This window comes from Patagioenas fasciata, chromosome 20, assembly GCF_037038585.1.
Source record: "Patagioenas fasciata isolate bPatFas1 chromosome 20, bPatFas1.hap1, whole genome shotgun sequence".
Taxonomy (NCBI): domain Eukaryota; kingdom Metazoa; phylum Chordata; class Aves; order Columbiformes; family Columbidae; genus Patagioenas; species Patagioenas fasciata.
In genome coordinates, this window is record NC_092539.1 from 11987739 (window position 1) to 12008057 (window position 20319).

The 20319-nt window shown below is 45.0% G+C and overlaps 1 protein-coding gene across 7 annotated transcripts in view; it reads left to right on the forward strand.

Moving 5' to 3' along the window:
* Window positions 1-14529, forward strand: part of RALGPS1 (Ral GEF with PH domain and SH3 binding motif 1) — a 60248-nt gene extending 45719 nt beyond the window's left edge. For all 7 annotated transcript variants that reach the window (XM_071817206.1, XM_065853566.2, XM_071817207.1 and 4 more), the window contains 9 exons: window positions 4036-4162; window positions 5364-5503; window positions 6755-6806; window positions 7086-7166; window positions 8093-8198; window positions 8963-9055; window positions 9228-9333; window positions 10427-10518; window positions 11149-14529. In XM_071817206.1, the coding sequence (XP_071673307.1) occupies window positions 4036-4162; window positions 5364-5503; window positions 6755-6806; window positions 7086-7166; window positions 8093-8198; window positions 8963-9055; window positions 9228-9333; window positions 10427-10518; window positions 11149-11178 (827 nt within the window). In that variant the 3' untranslated portion in view covers window positions 11179-14529. The remainder of the gene's footprint in view (window positions 1-4035; window positions 4163-5363; window positions 5504-6754; window positions 6807-7085; window positions 7167-8092; window positions 8199-8962; window positions 9056-9227; window positions 9334-10426; window positions 10519-11148) is intronic.
* The last annotated feature ends 5790 nt before the right edge of the window (window positions 14530-20319 follow it).

Consider the following 20319-nt stretch of genomic DNA (forward strand, 5'->3'; position numbering starts at 1 on the left):
AGGTGTATTCTCTTTTTTGTTATTGGGGTAGAATTCAGCTCATTGTGCCGAGTCCATTCAGCTTTGAGAGCTGCTAAAGAACTTTTAATATTTCTTTTAATTAATGAGAAACAGTAGATTTATTGGACATAAGGTATGTGATCTGCAGAGTCGAACATGCGGAAGATGCGGAGGGGAAAGCAGGCCTGGGCCGTCCGCACGTCCGCGGCCTCTGGCAGCAGCTGCGCTGCTCTGGTGGTGTCTGCGCGGCAGCCCCAGCGGTTTAGCATAAAAAACCTACACCGTCGTTCCCTGTGTAAACACGGAGCTGACATTTAAGTTTGCCATTTGTTTGACTGGTTGCTTTGGCAACTAATAAATAGTTTGTGCTAAGTGCTTTAGCAGCCAATTGTTCTGTGGAAATGAGGGTTGTCTAATCCTCCTGCAAGCGCTTGGTTATTGCTTCATGCGGATGGTGTCTGCTTTTCTTACACTGTACTTAAGGTGGAAATGCAAGAACTAAGTTCACAGACCATCCAGAAAACTTTGCTCTTCACTTTCAAGCCTATGCTCATTTTCAATCTCTTCCTCTGTGATACTTTCCCTATGAATTTTTACAACTCATTTGAGTATTTTGGAAAGAGATTAATACCAGACAAATGTGTGGGATTCGTGTGTTGCTGTCAGCCACTAAATCCAGCCAGAATTAGTGGGGTTTTTTCTTACCAGACCAAAGCTTCACAAAAATTGTGGAAGAGTATTCTGTCAATGCAAACATGAAGTTACTAGGGAGAGAATGGTCATGCTCAGCTTTTAACTTTGTCACTTTCTATTACTTTCTGTGGCTTCCTTACAAACATCTCTTTAATGTCCTGGTTTACTGCTTGTTTTAACTACCAAGCCATTACTCCCTAGCCTCCTCCACAGGACAGGGCTTTTCTGCTCTTTGTTTTCCTTTTGGTCTTTTTATTCAGGGCAGTCACCTGGAATAATTTCTGCAACAGGTCTGTTTGTTTTAACAGGTTGGTTACTGCATTCTGTCGAACCCAAACTTCGGTTCCCGGCAGCCCCGCGCCCGGGGCGCGCGCGTCCGCTGCAGCGCGGGCGGCACCGAGCTCTGCGCGCCCCGCGGCGCACGGGGTGCAGCGCTCTCGCTCGGGTGCAGGTCAGGGGTCTGCACGTTCCGCTGGTGCGGTGCCGGCAACACGAGGCTGACAGTGATTCCATACAGGTGACGGCTGAAACCGAAAGTATCACCTCTAGTCAGGAAGCATACGAAGGAAATAATCTCAAATGTACTTACTGTGCAGTCAGAAGTACATTAGAAATATGGTGTATTATGGAGTCCTCTAAACATAAAATAGGTTCTAAAAAATCGACTCTGGAAGGCGGGGAGCCTGGGGATGCACAGAGAGCTGCAATCAGAGACTGATGCGTGTTCTTAGTTTGCTCTTCCCTGAGAAGCAGCTGTAACATCCGTGTCTCTCGCATGTTGTATGCGTGAGTGGGCTTCAGCTGCATCGTAAAGCAATACTCTGAAAACTGAAACTATGGTTTTACAATAGCCATCATCCTAGATTTATTTTTTTGCGTCATTCTTGGTTCTGTGCACAAAATTCTTCTTAAGTTCTTTATTGTGTGTCTTGTAAGTAGGTCTTTCTATTTGAAAGTTTTAATTATCACCCACTGACTTTGGTTACAATGGCAACAGAACAGTAAAAATTTACAGTGAAGATTTAACTAGAGAGTCTGGGGCGTGGAATGTCCTTATTAAGTTGTAGAAACAGAGCTGGTAAGTATCAGTTTTACTTCTTAGCTCCTTGCCAAAAAATAGTAAATAGTTGAGACTGCTTTACCTTCCTGAAAAAATCACTCAGTTTTTCAGTAGATAATATGCAACTCATTTTTAGTTTTCTGTTTGGATACCTACTGTTGTTTTTCGATAGATTTTAGTGGAGATAAATTGTGAACTTTAACTCCTTCACCCTGTTGCTTTTCTCAAAAGCTCTGGAGACTGTAAAGTTCACATGTTCTGCTGAAGGATTGCAAAAGTAACATTCATTTATAACATTTGAAGGATTATTCATGGAAAAATTATGCAAAGGAAAAAACAGTGAGATCCTCTGGGATATGTGTAAACTTTTCCAAATGTTCTTGCCGCAGAGCTCTGAGCAGCACTCAGCTCGCTCCGATGGAGTTGTCTCACGTTCCCTAACGCAAACAAATTTTTAATAACGTTTTAATATTTTTATACATCATTTTTGTGCATGTCAGCATAGTCTTGAAAATGACGCTGAGAAATAATGAAAACCAAACTAACCCTTGTTCATGCCAGCTGACTGGAAAATCCCGCTAAGAGTGCTTTGTTTCCATGAAAGGCAGAATAACAGAGCAGCAATCATGGTCACAGTGTGCACTAGGAGGGGAGCCAGGAGAGCGAGGGGAGAGCTCGCAGTAGCGGATTACTTCACTCGTTGGAAAAAAGGGGCAGAATAACTCCATCTCAAATGAATTTAAATATTGGAATTTTGTTATCAGCAGTATCAGGCGAAGCTTCTGATTGCTCAGCAGTCTGGTATGTGCATGGACGCCCCGTGGGTGCAGCTCCCGCCGTGTCACCGCTGCCCCGGGGCTGCTGGCGCGGGCTCTCCCGCCCTGCCCCGCTTGCTTGGCACCGCGGGGCGCTGGGCCCTGCGGCCCGGGCTCTGCAGGGGCGGTTGGCAGCGCGGCAGACGCAGCCCCTTGTAGAGGTGTCTGAGCTCAGATCCTCTTTACCTTAGCACAGGGCTAGCAGAGCCAAGCTGTGTGTGATTCCTTCTCTTGCCTCGGAGATGAGGAAGATGCAGAGCTGTGTAGAACATGTCCACAGCTGATATTTCTGTTCTCATCTTATCACACAAAGCATGCTGTTTTCTGTCATCAGGATCTTCACTAAAGATACCTAACTAGGAATTAGACTAGGTCGATTTCCTCCTTTCATTGGACTGATGAAGGCAATTGTGACTGACATGCAGAATAGCAAGGATTTTTTTTTTCTATTTATCACTAGTTTGAGGCCAGGCGCTTTTGTGAGGGTTCAGGTGACAGTTGTATGTGGTTTGTCACACCACAAAGTTTCTGTCCCTGTTGATCTCTTTAACCAGTTCAGGTTAGAGACCAGGAGCTGACGAAGCTGAAGTCGCTGGAGCCTCCGAGAAGCGGTTCCTGTGATGCGGGGGAAGCCGGTCCCGCTGCTCCCGGGGCCGCACCGAGTCTGGAGGCAGCCGTGGGCAGGCAGCCCTTTCGTGACCGCTGTTCCCACTTTTGTAATAAGCACCAATGCCAAAAATAAATACTTAAAAGTGAAATCTCAGCTGTTTCTTGTGAAGCCCAGAGCAGCCTTGCGTTCACCGAGGGTGATGGCTGCCCATGTTGTTCTCCACTGTATTGGAGAGTTCACCGCCAGCCTTTTGCAAACAGCATCCATGAACTGGAACAGGAACAGCTTGTCCGTGTTTTCTGTGAGGCGTCATAAAACCTGTAAAATGAGAGGAAGAATATTTGCAGTAAGACATCTCTAGATCATAGACGATTGAGAAGTAATGCATCTGTCTGGCCATTAGATGCATGGAAAACCTCTGCTTTCTCTTGCATGCTCAAGCTGTGAGTCAGTATGGGCAGACTGTTTACAGTTTGTTCACAACATGGAGTTGTGAACAAAATTTGAAACGTGTGAGCTTTCCTGCTCACACCCGAAGAACAAACTGAGTTTGTGGCTCTGCATATTTCGCTTTGGCACATCCAGCTCTTGAAAGGGTGCCAAGACTTTCGTAGGAGTTCATTGTTAAAAGTGTGTGCAAAGCTGTTTTAAAAAATACCTTCAGACACTTCAAGAATATAGAGATGAATTCGTAACAGAAATGGATGGTGTAACCCTAATTTGCAAGAAACAGCTCCTCAGAAATAGTGTCTTTTGGTTATCTGTAACAGTTCATTTTAATCAGTGGCTAAACACACCAGCCCATGACATTTATGGGGGTTGCATCAGTTCAGTGTTAAACGATCTCTGTCTTTTAGGTCCATCTGACATGTCAGCAATTATGAAATTCAGCCGAAGACCCACGTGTCCAGATGCCTCAGTGGCAGCGAATCTACCTACACCTCCTGTTCCACGGCACAGGAAGAGTCACAGCCTGGGAAACAAGTGGGTGCCGCGCGCCGGCGCGCGCCAGGGAGGGCTCTGAGATGGCGGCAGGACGCTGCGGTCTGCGCCTTCCCTTTCTTGTTTTGCAAGAGTGCTCCAGGCTCTGCTGTGTGTTCTCTGGGTTTGCTGTTGACCCTCTGTTGCTTGTGCTGAGCATTCGCTGCTGGTGCCCGACGGGCGGCATTGAGAGCCGTGTGTCCGCGCTGCTCTGGGCAATTCCCGGCTGTGCATGACTGATTTTGTTCTTCTTTTGTATTTTAAGCATCTTGCGAATGTGTCCAAGGAAACTTCTGTCTGCTTGGCACACCTTGTCATTCAGGAAAGCCGTGAACTTTTTCAATGTGTTATCTGGGTGATATGGGTTAGAAACAGTTTTCGTTACCGTTTACCCAGCTAAGTGAGAACACCTGCTCCCCAGTTAAGGTTTCAGTGTTTACCCCATTTCACAATTAACAGGTTAGGGAAGAAGAAGTTCCCATGACCTGTCCAAGGTCTGAGTGTTGATCTGTTAGTTCAGCTTAGTGAAGGACCACTAAGCCGTGGCTTAGCTGGGGTCTGCTGTTTCTGGTTTTCTACCTGTGCCTCCACCCAGGGTGTTCAGGCTTTGTATGGAGAGGAGTCAAAAAACTTAAAGCTTCCCATCTTCAAAAATTTAATAATTGTTACTTACAAAGACCACTAAAATCTGAAACTTGTTTCAGTAGTCAGGGAGCATATGTACAGAAGGAAAGTGTGAGCAGTACCGTTTAATTGCCTGCTACTTAATAACTGATTGATAAGGCAAAGTCTGAGTGGAAATATCACAGAATCACAGAATCGACTGGGTTGGAAAAGACCTCAGAGGTCATCAAGTCCACCCGTTGGTCCAACTCCAGTCCATTGACCAGATCATGGCACTGAGTGCCGTGTCCAGTCTCAGGAACAGGTGAGGTCTGACAGCAGGGAGGGACAGGACCTCTGCGCCCCCCGCGTGAGCTGCCGCGGTCGCTGCTGCCGCGCGTGGCTCGCGCTCGCCTGCCACGCGTGGGTCGCAGCCGCGCAGGCCGGTTCGCCCCCCAGCGCCTGCAGCGCAGCAGCGCGTGGCTGCCCTCCCGGAGGCTTTTTCAGGGCGAAGGGGAGGGGTGCGGTCGCGCCGGGAGCGAGGGGCGGCTGTCAGGCGGCATGGGGGCGGGTTTGCATTTTTCTCTTTCCAATTTTCCAGCATGATGTGTCAGTTCAGCGTAGTGGAGAGCAAAAGTGCCACGTTCCCGACGGAGAAGCCACGCCATCTCCTGGATGACAGCGTCCTGGAGCCGCACAGCCCGGCGCGCGGCCCCGCGCTCACCAACGGCCTGTCCCTCGGTGGGTCTGCGCGGGGGCTGATGTCCCTGCTCCTCTGCCCCAGTGCCCTGGAAACTCACAGAGATTCCCACAAGCAGGGAACCGAGAAGGTCATCAGCTCCTGCGCAAGGACTGGTCCCTTTCATGGGGGAAAGCAGATCAGAACTGCTACTCAGCTACGTAGTCAGCTTTACCTGAGCTTTTCTTGGTTACCTACTGATGGTTTTGGTAAAAGCGGCGTGAAGGAAGATTGTCTTTGTATATGCTCTGTGTGGGACAGCTTTCACCAGGAAAAAAAGTTGCTGCTGAGAAGTGGATATGTATTTTGAAAGCTACCTTTTCACAAAGGAAGCTTTAATTGTAATGATACATTTTAGAAGATGGGAGAATAGTTTAGCTGTGCTCTCTCAGACTTCAAAAGAAACATAAAATAAACTTGTGAAAGGGGATTATGACAATTACATTATGGTATTATGACTAATAAAATAATTATAATAAAAACAAAGTAATCAAGAATCTGTCTTCTAAGCAAGAGAAAGCCACCTTTTAAATGTCTCAGCCTATTTCTAGACTAGGAAACAGACTGTGAAGGATAACAGGTTACTTGACCAAGAAGCGTTTGACACTGAGATGGTCTTTGATCCTCTGAAAATACAGGCACAGCTCACTGTGTTATACTGAGCACTAGAAGATCAGTCCTGGGCAAAATGAAACTGTGAGCCAGATAGCTGTGCCAGGGAAGGAGGGGCAAACGGCTCGTGGGCTTGGAAAAGAAATAGGGACTATCATTGTAAGTACATTGATTTTTTGCGGCTCTGAGCAGCAACATACGGCTGGCCTGTCCTCTCTTACAGGTGTGCTTTCTTGTTGAGGACAAACAGTGGTGTCGCGTCTAAGAACCTTAATTGACTTACAGATGTTGTGGTAGAAATCTTAGAAAGTAACTGGACATTGTGTTCCTGAAGTGCTCAGCTTTTGGAGGAAAAGCAGCGTAACGACAGTTGAAGTAACACGTAGATATCTGGTATTAAAGTGCAGCAGTAACAGTGACTTTGTTGGTTGGTGGGATATGATAAACGGGAAGGCTTATGTAAGCTTCTTCCAGTTTTAGATTTGACCATGAACTCTAAAGTCTTCAACTTTGGAACATGATTTGAGTAAGCAAGTTGCATGGTACTATATAAAGATGATTCTGGTGAGGCACATACAACTGGTTTTGTATTTTCTCCTGGGTGGTTTTCTTACTCCTTGTCTGTCCTACTGTTTTTCTAGATAGCAGTGAAAGCTCAGAATTTAGTGAAGAGCTGCCAGCAGGGCTTGAAAGGTGAGTTAATTTTCATCTGTACTCACTGAGCGCTCTACAGACTTAGCTAAGAATTTCACAAATTATCCCTAACATAAGTAAACCCTAAATCAATAGCTATTTTTATCAAATTATTGATTAGTTGGGAAAAAATAGCATGAAGTAAAGAACTGTAAAGTTATTGCGTTTTTCTTCCCATGGACCTGAAAAGATTGGGAGCTATCTCTGTCATGATTACCAGACTCTACTGAATTCTCAGACCAGAATTTCCCCTCATCATATATCTGCATTCTCAAACAGGGGTCGTTTATATGCCACACTGGGGCCTAACTGGAGGGTACCGATCCGGAATTCTCCCAGGAGCCGAAGCTGTGTCTACAGGTACAGTTCAGGGTCTGCCTTGCGCAGTGTATGGTGCTGAACTTTCATTTGGGTCTCTACGCTTTTCTAGTGTAATGTATTTTGTGTCCAAAAGTATCCTTGTATGACCATATCAACTCGTGAAGAGTCTTCCCCTCCTGCTTGTAAAAATTCCTATTAATGCTAAAGCAGGGGAATGGCCAGAAAAGAAGAAGAAGGAGAAAAAAAGGCCTCAGAGTCTTCAAGCTACAAGATAAGGGCGGCTGTGTCCCTGGAGAGGAGTGTGAAGGAGGGGACAGGTCGTCCCCTGCCCACCCGTCTCCGGTTGCTGTATTCGTAGTGCTGTGTGCATTTCTGGCCCAGCCTGTACCTGTGCTCTTTCAGCTGTAGGGCCTTGTCGCTGCTGTGCGTGGGAAGCTCTATGTTTGTCCTGGGAAAGGAAACAATATTTTAATCCCTGTACAATAAACTATTTGGCATTGTTATGTAGTTTCCCCAACTTTTTTTCCAATTAGCCAAGGTAATTTTCTACATTCTTTTTTTTATACCTAAGGTTTACTTTACAATAAAATTATATTTGTGGGAGCTCTTATTGCCAAAATTTTAAGCCATACGTTTCCAGGAACCCAGGTAATTTTGGTAATTTACCGGAGTGAAATATAGAATTGCCTGTTCCTGCTCTGACTTTGGGCCTCAATATTTATTCTGTTTTATTTTTTCATCTCAAAGGCCCCAGAATAGAGCATTTGTTGATTTGCTATTTTTTCAAAGATCCTGGTTCCTATTTGATATCTAGGTCTGGAAAATATGTTTTACAGAGTCAAGTGTCAGATGATACAATATATTAAGACACTGCAGGAAAAATATGTCTAGAGCTGCATTATATTGCTTTCTTCTCGTCCTTATTTGTGTGCTCACACACATTCAGCAGTGTTTTGTCCCTCCAGCCCAGCAGGGGCCTGCAGCTGCACCTTGGGCAGTTCCACAGGCGTCATTACCATGGAAGGGCCATTAAGAAGAAAAACATTGCTCAAAGAAGGCAAGAAACCTACCGTGAGTGACTCCTAATTCTTCCTCTGGGTCTCATTCAGCAGTGGCTGTCTTAATTCCCAGGATCAGATTAAACCTGGAGCTTGATAGCACACAAAATAATGTTTCTTGTTATTATCAATTGTGAAGTCATTTTCTGTTTCAAGTTTTAACTGGGTTATAACAAGGTTGTACACTTTGTCAATTTCCCTGCATTTGCAAGTGGTGTCTCTTGGTTGTGACAGCAGCGCATGAATGAAGCAGCTCTGTAAATCAGCGTTCGTCTCTGTGAGGGCAGAAACTGGGTATCATGGTGAGATGGGAAGGCTGCAGGGCACCAACCCCTATCACCAAAGTCATGCTAATTCTTTCTTAACCTGAATTCACAGGTCTGGTCCTACACATTTGGGTTTTTTTTTGTTTTCTGTAGAGTCTATTGATATTTTTATGTGCAACCCTACTGTTCAGTGCTAAAAGATGAGAAGAATTGCAGAGATGGCATCTCAGTAAATGTTATTGACCAAATGCAGAAGTCTAGGATCTGTCCAGTAGAGGGCAGCGCGCTCTTTTGCTGTGACGCAATCGGTCCTGATGTCCTTGAAGCACCAAAGTGGGCTGTGTTGTTCTCACAGCCAGCCAGCCACGTTTAGGAGACTCTCTTTATCTAACTCTGCGTTCCTCACTTCTGAAAGTAACGTGGGTAGCACTTGGACTTGGTTGTGAACAGAATTTTGAAATGTCAGAGAGACATGCAGAGTTTTTCCTAATTTTTTTCCTTTCTGATTCAGCTCTCCTCATGGACTAGATACTGGGTTACACTTTCAGGATCAACTCTTCTGTACTTTGGAGCAAAATCTTTAAGAGGCACTGAAAGAAAACACGTAAGCTTTAAATTTGTTCTAAAATCCAAAATTGCATATTCATAAGCCGATCTGGAAGGGTGTTCGAAGTGCACGTGCTGCTCAGGCTCAGACGCGTGTCTGCGCAGCTTGTCCAGTCGAAGTTGATCCCCAGCTCGGTCTCGGCTGCCTCTCACCCGTCTGTCTCTTCCAGTACAAATCAGCACCTGGTAAAAAAGTCTCCGTTGTGGGCTGGATGGTGGCGCTGCCCGACGACCCCGAGCATCCCGATATTTTCCACCTGAACAACCCTGACAAAGGTAGATGTTGCAGGATGGGCATTGTCTGCATTACGTTCCCGTGTCAGGAAGTAGGTTAATCTCTGTTAATGAGTTTGTAGGTTATGGAACTTGCAGTGGCACACATTTAAAAGTCTGAAGAGGGAGATTTTCAATATAGAATTTTTAAGGGAAGGTACAGATGAAATTGAGCATATTCCTACAATAAGCGGTGGTGCTTCTGCGGTGCCTCCAGAGGCATTGCTGTGTTAGACAGCTCCTGCAAGTCCTGCAGAAATTGCCCAGTCAGGGTGAGGTTGCTGCGTGTTTGTGCCTGTGTACCCTGATCTCAAAGTTCTTCATGGCTTTCTTGAAATTGGTCAAAATCAAATCTTGACTTATGCTGAGGCAAATTAAAATATTATGAAAATCCTTCAAACATCAAACCATTTACCAAAAAAATCCACACCTTAAGTAATTATTAATTACTTTTTAATAATTAACTTTGAAGTGCCATAACTCTTCCACCTTGATTAAACTTCAAAAACTTCAACAGATCAGAAGGCCCCTTGGGTTATTTTGCACTTTGAGTGGTTATATAAAGATTTTTGAGGCCTCCTTCGCTTTTCATGTTTTAAACCTTGGTGCTGGACGAGGATTGGCACCTGCTCGTGAAGTGCATCGGAGTATTTGATTGTCAGAAACTATTTACAAAATAACAAGGCATAGGGGAACCTCACAACAGGACATTGAAGAAAACTGAGTTCACAAGTATTAAAAGCATTCGTAAGAAGTTTGGTAGTAACCACAGCCGTTTTAGTGAGAAGACAGCCAGGAGTAAATTGGATGAGACATAAGTGATGTTTTCTGTGGCTGTAATTTGGCCTCTCTGCCTGTATGCTCCTCTTAGCTTTGCAGGCCACGTGTGTTCTCATACTCTCTTCTCACGAGGGTCGCTGGATGTCGCGTCTCACGTGGTCTCTATTGCGTGATCAACAGGTCTGTGTGAGCACCTGCGGTTCAAATTAATTGCACAGTTTACTTCAGGACTTGGGCTTCTGCACAGACACGAGAATCTCTTGAAACCACCCGTCTGTCTGCAAGTTTAGAGCCTGTGATTTGCTTATTTTTTCAGGCAATGTTTACAAGTTCCAGACTGGTTCGAGGTTTCACGCAATATTATGGCATAAGCATTTGGATGATGCGTGCAAAAGCCACAGGCCTCAGGTAAGGTTGTGGAACTTATTTCTACCCACTTTTTAGTATTTTCCAGAAAATCTGGACTGGAAAAGATACCTCTTTGCATTTTATACATTGATCCAGTTTTTCAATAGGAGGAAAAAACATTATTTAACACTACAGATATCCCACCAAATGAGGATTAGTGCAAGTCTAGCGGTAGGTTTGGTTACCTTAACAGCAGCTGACCTCTACGCTTACTGCTTCAGGTGAGGTCATTCCAACTCTGCTTCAGAAAGGGCTTTCTCATGGACAAAAAAAGGCAACATCCTGGCGTTCACTGCAGTGATTGGGTCTGTAAGTGCCGCTGAAGTGAGTGTCCTATAAAATGCTGTTTTGTCCTTTATAAAGCAAGCTCATTCTTCTCCTGAGGAAAATGTTCACTCTTAAAAGGATTTCCGAAGGTCGTATTAATAGGATGCTGATCCATATAGGACCTAGAACAGGATGCAGCTCAAGAATCTTCTTTATACGCGCACATCCCCCCCAGTATAAACTGACGACTTCTTAGAATACTTTAGCTGGATCGGTCCACTCTGTTTTGTAGCCTTGCAGTTTCCCACTGCTGTAGTAGGCTCAGGAGCATTATACTGCTGAATAATTTACATTCTCTTCCAGGTACCTGCTAATCTAATGTCATTCGAATAATGTGATCGCCTACATGGTGCAACTTCAAGTGCCAAACTGAAGAAACAGACTCTCGTTCTCCGAGGAGGAAGAGGAGAACGGTGTTCCTGACATGAGCCAGCCGCAAATATTTCAGCACTTTCCTGTGTAACTTGAAAGTGATTGACACAGCTTTTAAAAGCAGAAGTTGAATGTTGTCCTTAGGACCAGATGTAGTCTCGTGCACTGAGTGAAAGCAGCCGAGTTGGGCGGACAGAGGATTGATCCTGACTCCTGCGGGATTCCGGAGCCCTCACCTTTTTATGGTCAGAGACTGCCGTGGACTGCTGTCTGGCCACAAACTGAGCATCGTATCTTCTGCCTATTCTTTTTTAAATGGTTCTTTTTATTGTTAAGCTGCTTTGTGTGACTGAAGAATATTTGGCCCATGTTGGGTTTCAATACTTTCTAATGCACAGAATGATTGACAGTGTTAACTGGCTACAAAGTGTCAATTAGAATAGAACATTGTGGAACGACATTTTTATAATCTAAGTGCACCGAGTTGCTTGGCAATGTGTCTGCCTCAGATTTTGTATCAAATCTCTGGACAGTTCTGCTGTTCACATTTGAGCTATTTGGGAAAAATGTATTTTGGCACAGGACAGTTGGTTTTCTTTCCATTCAGATGTGTTACTCAGGAATGCCCTGACAGTGGATTTAAGGCAGTTCAAATTGGTGATGTGCTGCTCACCTTTTATTCTTTTGCTAGTGGTATAGTTGCTTACAAGCTTTGATTTTTTCTTCAGTCTGAATGTTCATCTTAAATCCCTTGGTACGGGGAAGCAGGTAACCAGGTGATGCGTGTGAGATGGCCCTGGTTCCTTAGAATGATCCCGTGTCACTGCTTCTGTTCTCTTTCTGCAGATGAGTCAGCTCCACTCAATTCCAGTACACGATGCCCCTTTATGACATATGGTGCTGGGACATGGTGCTGCTATTACAAAATCGTGATGACCAGGAAGGCTCGGCAGGACTGCCCAGCAGTGGAGCAAGTGCAAAGGCGCCTCCGCACCAGTGCCCAGAGGAGGAAAAACAGCGTAACTGAGCCTTCTCTGCCAGAGCTCTGTACCCGCAGCTGCGGCCGCGCTGCGACGGGCGCTCCGGCGACCAGGCTGGTTTTCTGTTCCCCTGCTAAGTTCAGCACTTTCCTATTTGAAACGCTTTTGCCATAGTGCATCAGTATTCAGACTTCATCAGTCCCCAGAAAACCTCTTCTGAGTTTCCTAAGATTGCATAGTAGAGAAATTTGCAAGCCAACCTCTAGGTTTTCCAAACTGTGAAAAAATGGAAGCCAGTGTAATTGATCAGGGCCTATATTAGAACAAGCTCCCTGGCATTAGGAGTGTTTGTTTCATGGACTTGCATGACTTCCTAAATTTTGATACTTCTCTAACAACAAGAACAAAAATATACCTGTGTTGTTAAATGTAGCACAACTGTATCTTTTGTGTTATTCTAAGTGTTCATGTTACAATCCTGAGAACGAAGCCTAATACATATCAGCTTTTCAAGAAAATCAGTTCCTGACGACAACTGCTTTTAGATCCTGGGACATGTGAAAGTGTATGTAAGTTGACAAAGTTTCTTTGATAGCTCAGGAATTGTGTGAAAAGAGTTGTAATGCAAAATATATTTATATCTTTTTCCTTTTTTTTTTGCTAAATTAAGAGAACTTTGAACTAGGAAAGGGTATCTGCAAGGGCAGAGCACCCGGTGCCATTAGGCACAGTGTAGAAGCTTTTGAATGTGGTAAGAATGTTGAATGTTGTAGGGGAAAGGGAGCTGGGGGTCCTGGGGACAGCAGGGTGAGCATGAGCCAGCACTGGGCCCTTGTGGCCAGGAAGCCAATGGTACCTGGGGTGGGTTAGAAGGGGGTGGTCAGTAGGTCAGAGAGGTTCTCCTGCCCCTCTGCTCTGCCCTGGGGAGACCACAGCTGGAATATTGTGTCCAGTTGTGGCCCCTCAGCTCCAGAAGGACAGGGAACTGCTGGAGAGAGTCCAGCGCAGCCACCAAGATGCTGGAGGGAGTGGAGCATCTCCCGTGTGAGGAAAGGCTGAGGGAGCTGGGGCTCTGGAGCTGGAGAAGAGGAGGCTGAGGGGGGACTCATTCATGTTTACAGATATATAAAGGGGGAGTGTCAGGAGGATGGAGCCAGGCTCTTCTCGGTGACAACCAGTGACAGGACAAGGGGCAATGGGTTCAAACTGGAATGCAAGAGGTTCCACTTGAATTTGAGCAGAAACTTGTTGGGGATGAGGGTGGCAGAGCCTGGCCCAGGCTGCCCAGGGAGGTTGTGGAGTCTCCTTCTCTGCAGACATTCAAACCCGCCTGGACCCCTTCCTGTGGAACCTCAGCTGGGTGTTCCTGCTCCATGGGGGGATTGCACTGGATGAGCTTTCCAGGGCCCTTCAACCCCTGACACTCTGGGATTCTGTGAAACATCTCAGTGTAGCACAATTGTGAAATTGCTGACAACAAAAATATTCAAAATTATGACAGTCTAAGAATATTATTAAAATATCTTAAACCAATTTGAAAGTATTTAAAGGGTTTGTAGCTACTGATTTTCGTTGCTGTCATTTGGTACCGTTTGCTGTCATCCAGTCCTTTTAATGTGAATTGAAAGCTGCTATTGAAATACAACATATGGCATATCTGTACTCATTACTACAGCATTTTCACAAAAATATCACAAATCATACAAGTTTTTACGCATCGAAGAGAATAACTGCAATAGTTGTGTAAAAATAAACATTATCTCAGAATTACTGTTTTCAGAATTGTGAAGATGTAAAATGTATGTAGGCAATGTTATTAATTTATTAATGTGCAATTTTGATGTAATTTGGTGCCAAAATGCATGTTTTTCCAAATACCACTAAAATGAGGCAAAGAAAGTAGTTTTCGAATTGCGGTTCTCTGTCACACCCTAACGTAAACCAGTCTCGGCGTTCGGGTGCGTGCGGAAGCAGTTGCGCTGGATTTGGCTGCGTTCCCCGCGCTCCGCTGCATGCCCTGTGTGTGAGGGTGCTTTCTATAACTCTCGTGAACTGTCTCACCCATTATAACCCTGGTGTTAGAATCTGGATTTTTGGCAAAGTATTTTGTTACCTCAGTCTTGTATCAAGTTGCTGTATTTTTCAGTTTGTTACATTGATGATGATTGTTTCACTAATTAAATACTTTAATGTAAAAAAAAGTTTGTTTACTTCAACAGCAATTGCATTTGATTGTGAGTTTAGAAATGTGCAAACTGTGTATGCTGTTAACAATAAAATATTCTGAAAAAGAATAGTAGAGGTATAGAAGGAACATTTTACCTCAAAGGCAGCAAGTATGTTGTATTTGTGAATTAATGGTACATACAATTGAGCAGACTTTACGGTGCACAGGGTGTAGCCGTTTAATAGTATAAATACAACCGAATCCAAATTTCTAACAGAAAATTGAAAACCCCTCCAAATTTGCAGTTCTTTCAAGTGGGATTTGAAACGTCCAAAGAAGTAGAGACGAACCTACCCTATTGTTTTTCTTAAGAAATGTGTTTTACCACTGCCAAACGTGCATTTTGCCTTGGCTATCAAGTTAAATTTCTTTGCGCTTACGATTAAACTTCATTTACACACTTGGATTCTCTACCTGCTAAAATCAACAGGAAAAGACATTCAATCCACTAATAAAATGATTGGTCCTGCAGTACACAGTATATCAGTGTAGACGTGTAATAATGTCTTCTGGTGTTAAAATCCGAACTTTCCTTTCTGATTTCAGCAGTGGAATCGAGGTTGGGTTGAACCTTCGGGCAGCACGGCTGACAGGGGTGGCCTCGCCTCAGGTGTTCAGCAGAGCTTTCTCTTGGAAAAGATCAATGTGGAAATGGTGACAAACGTCTGTCTTCGTTTTTATAGGTTCATCAAGGCCAAGTGCAAGGTCCTGGGTCAGGGCAACCCTCGGTGTCTATTCCGGCTGGTGCATGGAGGGATGACGAGCAGCCCTGCCAAACAGGACCTCAAGGTACTGGGGTGTGAAAAGGTGGACATAAGCCAGCTGTGTGTGCTTGCAGTTCAGAAGGTCGATCGTATCCTGGGCTGCATCAAAAGGAGCATGACCAGCAGGTTAGGGGGATCCTGCTCCTCTGCCCCGCTCTGGTGAGACCCCCCTGCAGGGCTGGTCCAGCTCTGGGTCCTCAGCACAGGACACACATGGAGCTGCTGGAGAGGGGCCAGAGGAGCCCCAGGAGTGACCCGAGGCTGGAACAGCTCTGCTGGGGACAGGTGAGAGAGCCGGGGTGTTCAGCTGGAGAAGAGAAGGCACTGGGGAGACCTTAGAGCAGCCTTTCTGTACTTGAAAAGGGCCTTGTAAGGCTGATGAGGACAGACATCAAGTAGGGCCTGTAGCGGCAGGACAAGGGGTAGTGGTTTTGAACTAAAAGAAGGCAGATTCAGACTAGATAAAAGAAAGAAACTTTTTACAGTGAGGGTGGTAAACACGGGAGCGGGTTGCGCAGAGAGGCTGTCGATGTCGTCACTGGGAACGTTCAAGATCAGGTTGGACAGGGTTTTGAGCAATCTGATCGGGGTGGAGATGTCCCTGCTTATTGCAGGGGTTGGGCCTTTAAGGTCCCTTCTAAACCAAACCATTCCATGATTTTATGATTCCGCATTCCAGGTAAATAAGTTCCACATTATGACTGACAAAGAAGGTGCTTTAATGTCTGCAGAAATACAGTTTCATGAGTAGTTGCCCGAGAGATGTTACCTAATGTGAAGGTGAGAGCAAAACAATCTCGTATAAGATGGCTACTTTTAGAGCTGAAAAAGAAAGCACATAGCCCTTTCCTGAAATGGACTCTTTTTCCTGTTCTCCTCCAGGAACAGGAGGGCTGTTTCAAGACTTTTATATTACTTTGTAGTCTTGGAAATCACTTGGATCAATATGATTTTCCTCCAGGGACATGTCCAGTGTTTCATTGTAAATATTTTATAAAGGAAACACCAATAACTGTCCCTACATCTACCAAATGGTTCTTTTCGCTGATGGCGTCAGTCTAAATGGGAAAATTGATTGGAATTCCTCTCCTCCCCATAAGCAACAGAATAGAAGATGAACAAAGTGAGCACATTAGGAAGGAAGAGCAACAATCACTGTATTCTGGAGTGCCATTATTGCTGGTGGAGAGGCAAACTGCAAGGGAAAAAGAGGGCTACTTTCTGCATTGCAGTGTTTTGCTGTAAGGTAGTGAACATTTGTGATACACCACCTGAAGATGAGTGCTGGAGAGCTCAATGAACACTCATTATCTCCAAGCCTCTTTTTTTTGTGTAATCAGGAGAGAAAAAACAGAATGAAATCTTTAATAAACTTGTTCCTACTTGAGATGCAGGCTGTGCTGGGTGTGTAAGCAGTGGCACTGGTACATTGCATTCATCTTTCTTCTGAAATCAGTAATGGTTTTGATATTTCCATAACTGTGATCTATCACTATGAACATTTTTTTATCAAATTCTAAAAGTATACCAGACCTTTCTTTAGGGGGAGTGTAGGGGAAGAGAAGTCAAAGTTTACGCATCTCAGTAGACCTCAGATGTGAGAGCAAGTCAGATAAGCGTATTAGGAAGGATGAATACGCCCATTCTGTGTCAAGTTGTGCATAAGAAAGGGCAGATAGTAATGAATTGGAGGAAGTATCCTTTATATTTCTGGACTTTGTCTGTAGCCGTGCACTTACCGCCAATTATTTTGTAAACCTTTCTCACGAACTAATTTCTTTGCCTGTGCTTTGAGGTAAATGGGCCAAGTGATTCCTTTGTGTCTTTAAGTGAACCATGTAGTCTCCCTTGCTGCCTGTCTCTGAACTTCATTGTTTGTCTCTTACCTTTTACTGGGCAGGATTAACAGAAATGCTCAGTGAACTTCCATGTTTCCACAGAAACACTGGAAAATTGTCAGTGTATTTGAGGGGTTTTTTAACATGTTCAAAGATTCCTCTCTAGTTTAATAACAATAAATTTAGCCACCAAAGAAAGCTGTGCCAGAAAAGAGGGACATTTGGGTACAAAGTCCAATTGACAATGGCCTGGTTCCTTCTGCTGTTTTTTTGCACAAGATCACCCTGAGAGACACGTCTGCTGAGTCCTGCTCTTCCCTCCACTTCAGTAATCTCCTGGCATCGTGATGGGGCGAGGAGAAGAAACCTCCTAGAGTGGAGATTCCACTGAAGGAACTGGCAGTCAGAAAGTGTAGAAAAGGATAAGAGAATTGCAGGCATGAGCACAGGCCCTTCGGAAAATCCATGGTGCCCAGGGCAAGTTCATGCAGCTTTGGCGTTGTGGTACAACTCTAGGAAAGCAAATGTGAATTCTTTAAGGTGCAAGAATTTTTTTCTAAAACTTTTTTGGTTTGTCACAGTGTTGGTGGTTTGGTGGGTGGTTTGGTTTTGTTTTGTTTTTTAAGTAAGTGGCCTGTATGAAGAGCATATAGTTTGAGTTCTTGTACCTCAGTTGAAAAGGCAGTACCTTTTTAAAGCGTTCTTTCAGGGCCCTGTAGGCACTAATTGCCCTGATGGGCCTGGGCATCCCCCCTGAGCCCCCACAGCCCTGCCCAGGCCCAGGAGCCCATTTAAGCTCAGCTCTGGGCCCTCAGCTCCTGACCGAGCGGCGCCATAGGAGGCTCAGGCCCGTGCCCCATAGAGCCTGACTGGCTTGGCCTTGGTCCTGCCTCACGCCCGTGGACCTGCCCAGCAGCCCCTGGACCCGACCTGACCTGTGGGTCGGCTTCCCTGTCTGTCCCAGGGCCCTGCCGGGGCAGCCGTGGCCATGGCCAGCCCTGCGCCCTCGCTCGGTGCCGGGGCCATGGCTGCTGAGGCCCCTGCCCTCCCAGCCGCTTGTCACCTGTAGAGCCGCCGGCTCTGGCTGCTCCCAGACACGGCCTGTGTGGTTGTCTCTGCACTGAGAAACGGAGGCGTCCCCGGCTGCTCTGAATTCTAAGCCCAGTCTATGCCTTTTCTGAAGGAAAAAAGTGAGGAAGAGGGAAGCAGAAATGTGTGTTTCCCCCTACCAAAAGTACTAAATGTTTCTAAAACTGCGCGGTGGCGTGGGAGAGCTTTGCGAGAGCAGACGTGTGGGAGGTAGGTTGAGGCAGGAGTGAACTGTCGTTATGCACAGAAAGAGAAACCAGTGACGGAATGGTGAGAAGAGGTTGCTTAACTGTCTGAAACAAGTGGCTTAGCAAGAAAAATCGCATTTTCTTTAAATAAAAGGCAAAAAGAATACCAGAGAAAAATATGAGAATGAAGCTGCTGCACTTCATTAAGCTTGATAATTTTGTATGATACAAATATAAACTAATTTCAGTTTTCTGCCAAGGTTTCCTCTCTAGTTCATATGTATTGGTTGCAGTCACCAAAGAATGTGCCACTAGTGTTATAAATACCATTGTCATTATTACCTAAAGAAATTTTAGTACAATTAAATAAGGCACACAAGAAGTGCAAGACGGTATAAACCACAACAGCATGGATAAGATAGTGACAAGTATTTAATTTCCTTTTGAATTATGGAAATGCAAATTGTTAGTTTAGGGAAATTATTAAAAATTTATCATTAGGAAAACACAGTTGGCAGCCAAATTCAATGGGCGAAGTTCTATTTAATATGCATCTTTCTTGTGCACAGAAAAGCCACAGACAGCTACTTGAAATTGCCTTAGTGCAGCCTTTTCCAGTTCTCAGACTAAACCCAGGACACTTGTTGAGATTTTAAGATTTCCAGTCAGGTGGTTACAGTGTTTGCCCGGAAGTTCTGTAGAAGTGACTGTGCATACACTGAAACCCTTGCTGCTCGAGTGCTGAACAACCCGAAACTCCTCAGGCAGGAAAGGCAAGGAGACCGCAGCGCCGCCAGGGAGGGTCCCTTCACCCTTGGTCTGTGCAAGATTGTCACTGAGATTCGGTACCTGTAGCATTAGTCACTCTAAACCTTAAAAAAACAAAACAAAACACCATCTTACCTAAAGCTCTTAGAACCTGAACGTTTAGCAACAACAACAACAACAAATTTGTTGGTGTGGTTTGTAATTTATTTTCCCTGTAAATGAGAAATTCACAGATTGCGGTAGTTTCTTAGTGACGTTTATTGCTTATACTGCTGAGCAGTAACAATAAGGTGAATACAAGGAAGATTGTACTGACACGTGGAAACAACTTTACAAGCTGTAAAGCTGCAAAACATTACAACTCACAGGGTTATAAAGAAGGTATGTTTATTTGGCTCTGGGTGCGAGAAGGATAGCTCCTTTAATCTTGCACGTGCTTTCTAACAATAGGAGTTGTGTTTAAATACAGCAAGGTGTTACATCTTCATGGTAACCCCAGAAATGCCTATACATATTCATAATCTTTCCCCGAGAAGTCGGTTCTTATTAAAATGAGTTCCAGGACCTTGGTCCCCTCCCTGTTGCGCCTGCACAGTGCTACCTGGGGATGTGGACTTGTTATCTTTGGCTTAGTATGCTGAATTGGCTGGGACCCCAGTGCTGAGTTGGTTAAAGTATCGTCCCTTTGTGAAAATCTTCATTATCTCGTCTCCTCAAGGATACAGCTGGATGCTGTAAAACTTCTCTTTGCGATCAGTGAGGCTCTGTTTCTTAGCATAATACACAAAGTTCTAGGCCCTTGCTACGTGGTTAACTCTTTAAGTGTTAGTTTCCTCTAACAGTACTTCATTGCTAACTAAACACTTTAGGTCCATCCCTTTTTCCAGGAATTAGCAATGTGGTTCTAGCAAATCACGTGTGTAGGCTTACACAGCCTAAGAACTTAAAACTGTGCTGTTGTAGTCTATGTATCCAGAGCCAAACACCTCGGGGCTGGGAGCAGCGGCCGCAGCCCCGCTGCGTGGGCCGTCCTGCGGTGCCGCGCCGGCTCCTCGGGAGCGCTGAGCCGGGTGGGCCGTGGCACGGCGCTGGCACAGCCGCCTGCGCCTACAGCTGCAGTCAGACCAGATAAATGAGTTACTGCCAACCTTCTTCAACCTTTGAAAAGCTTTTGTGATAAAAGGTATGATCCAGGTTAGAACTTTAAAATTGCCTTCTCAGAACAGTCAGCTGGCCGTTGTGTTTGTG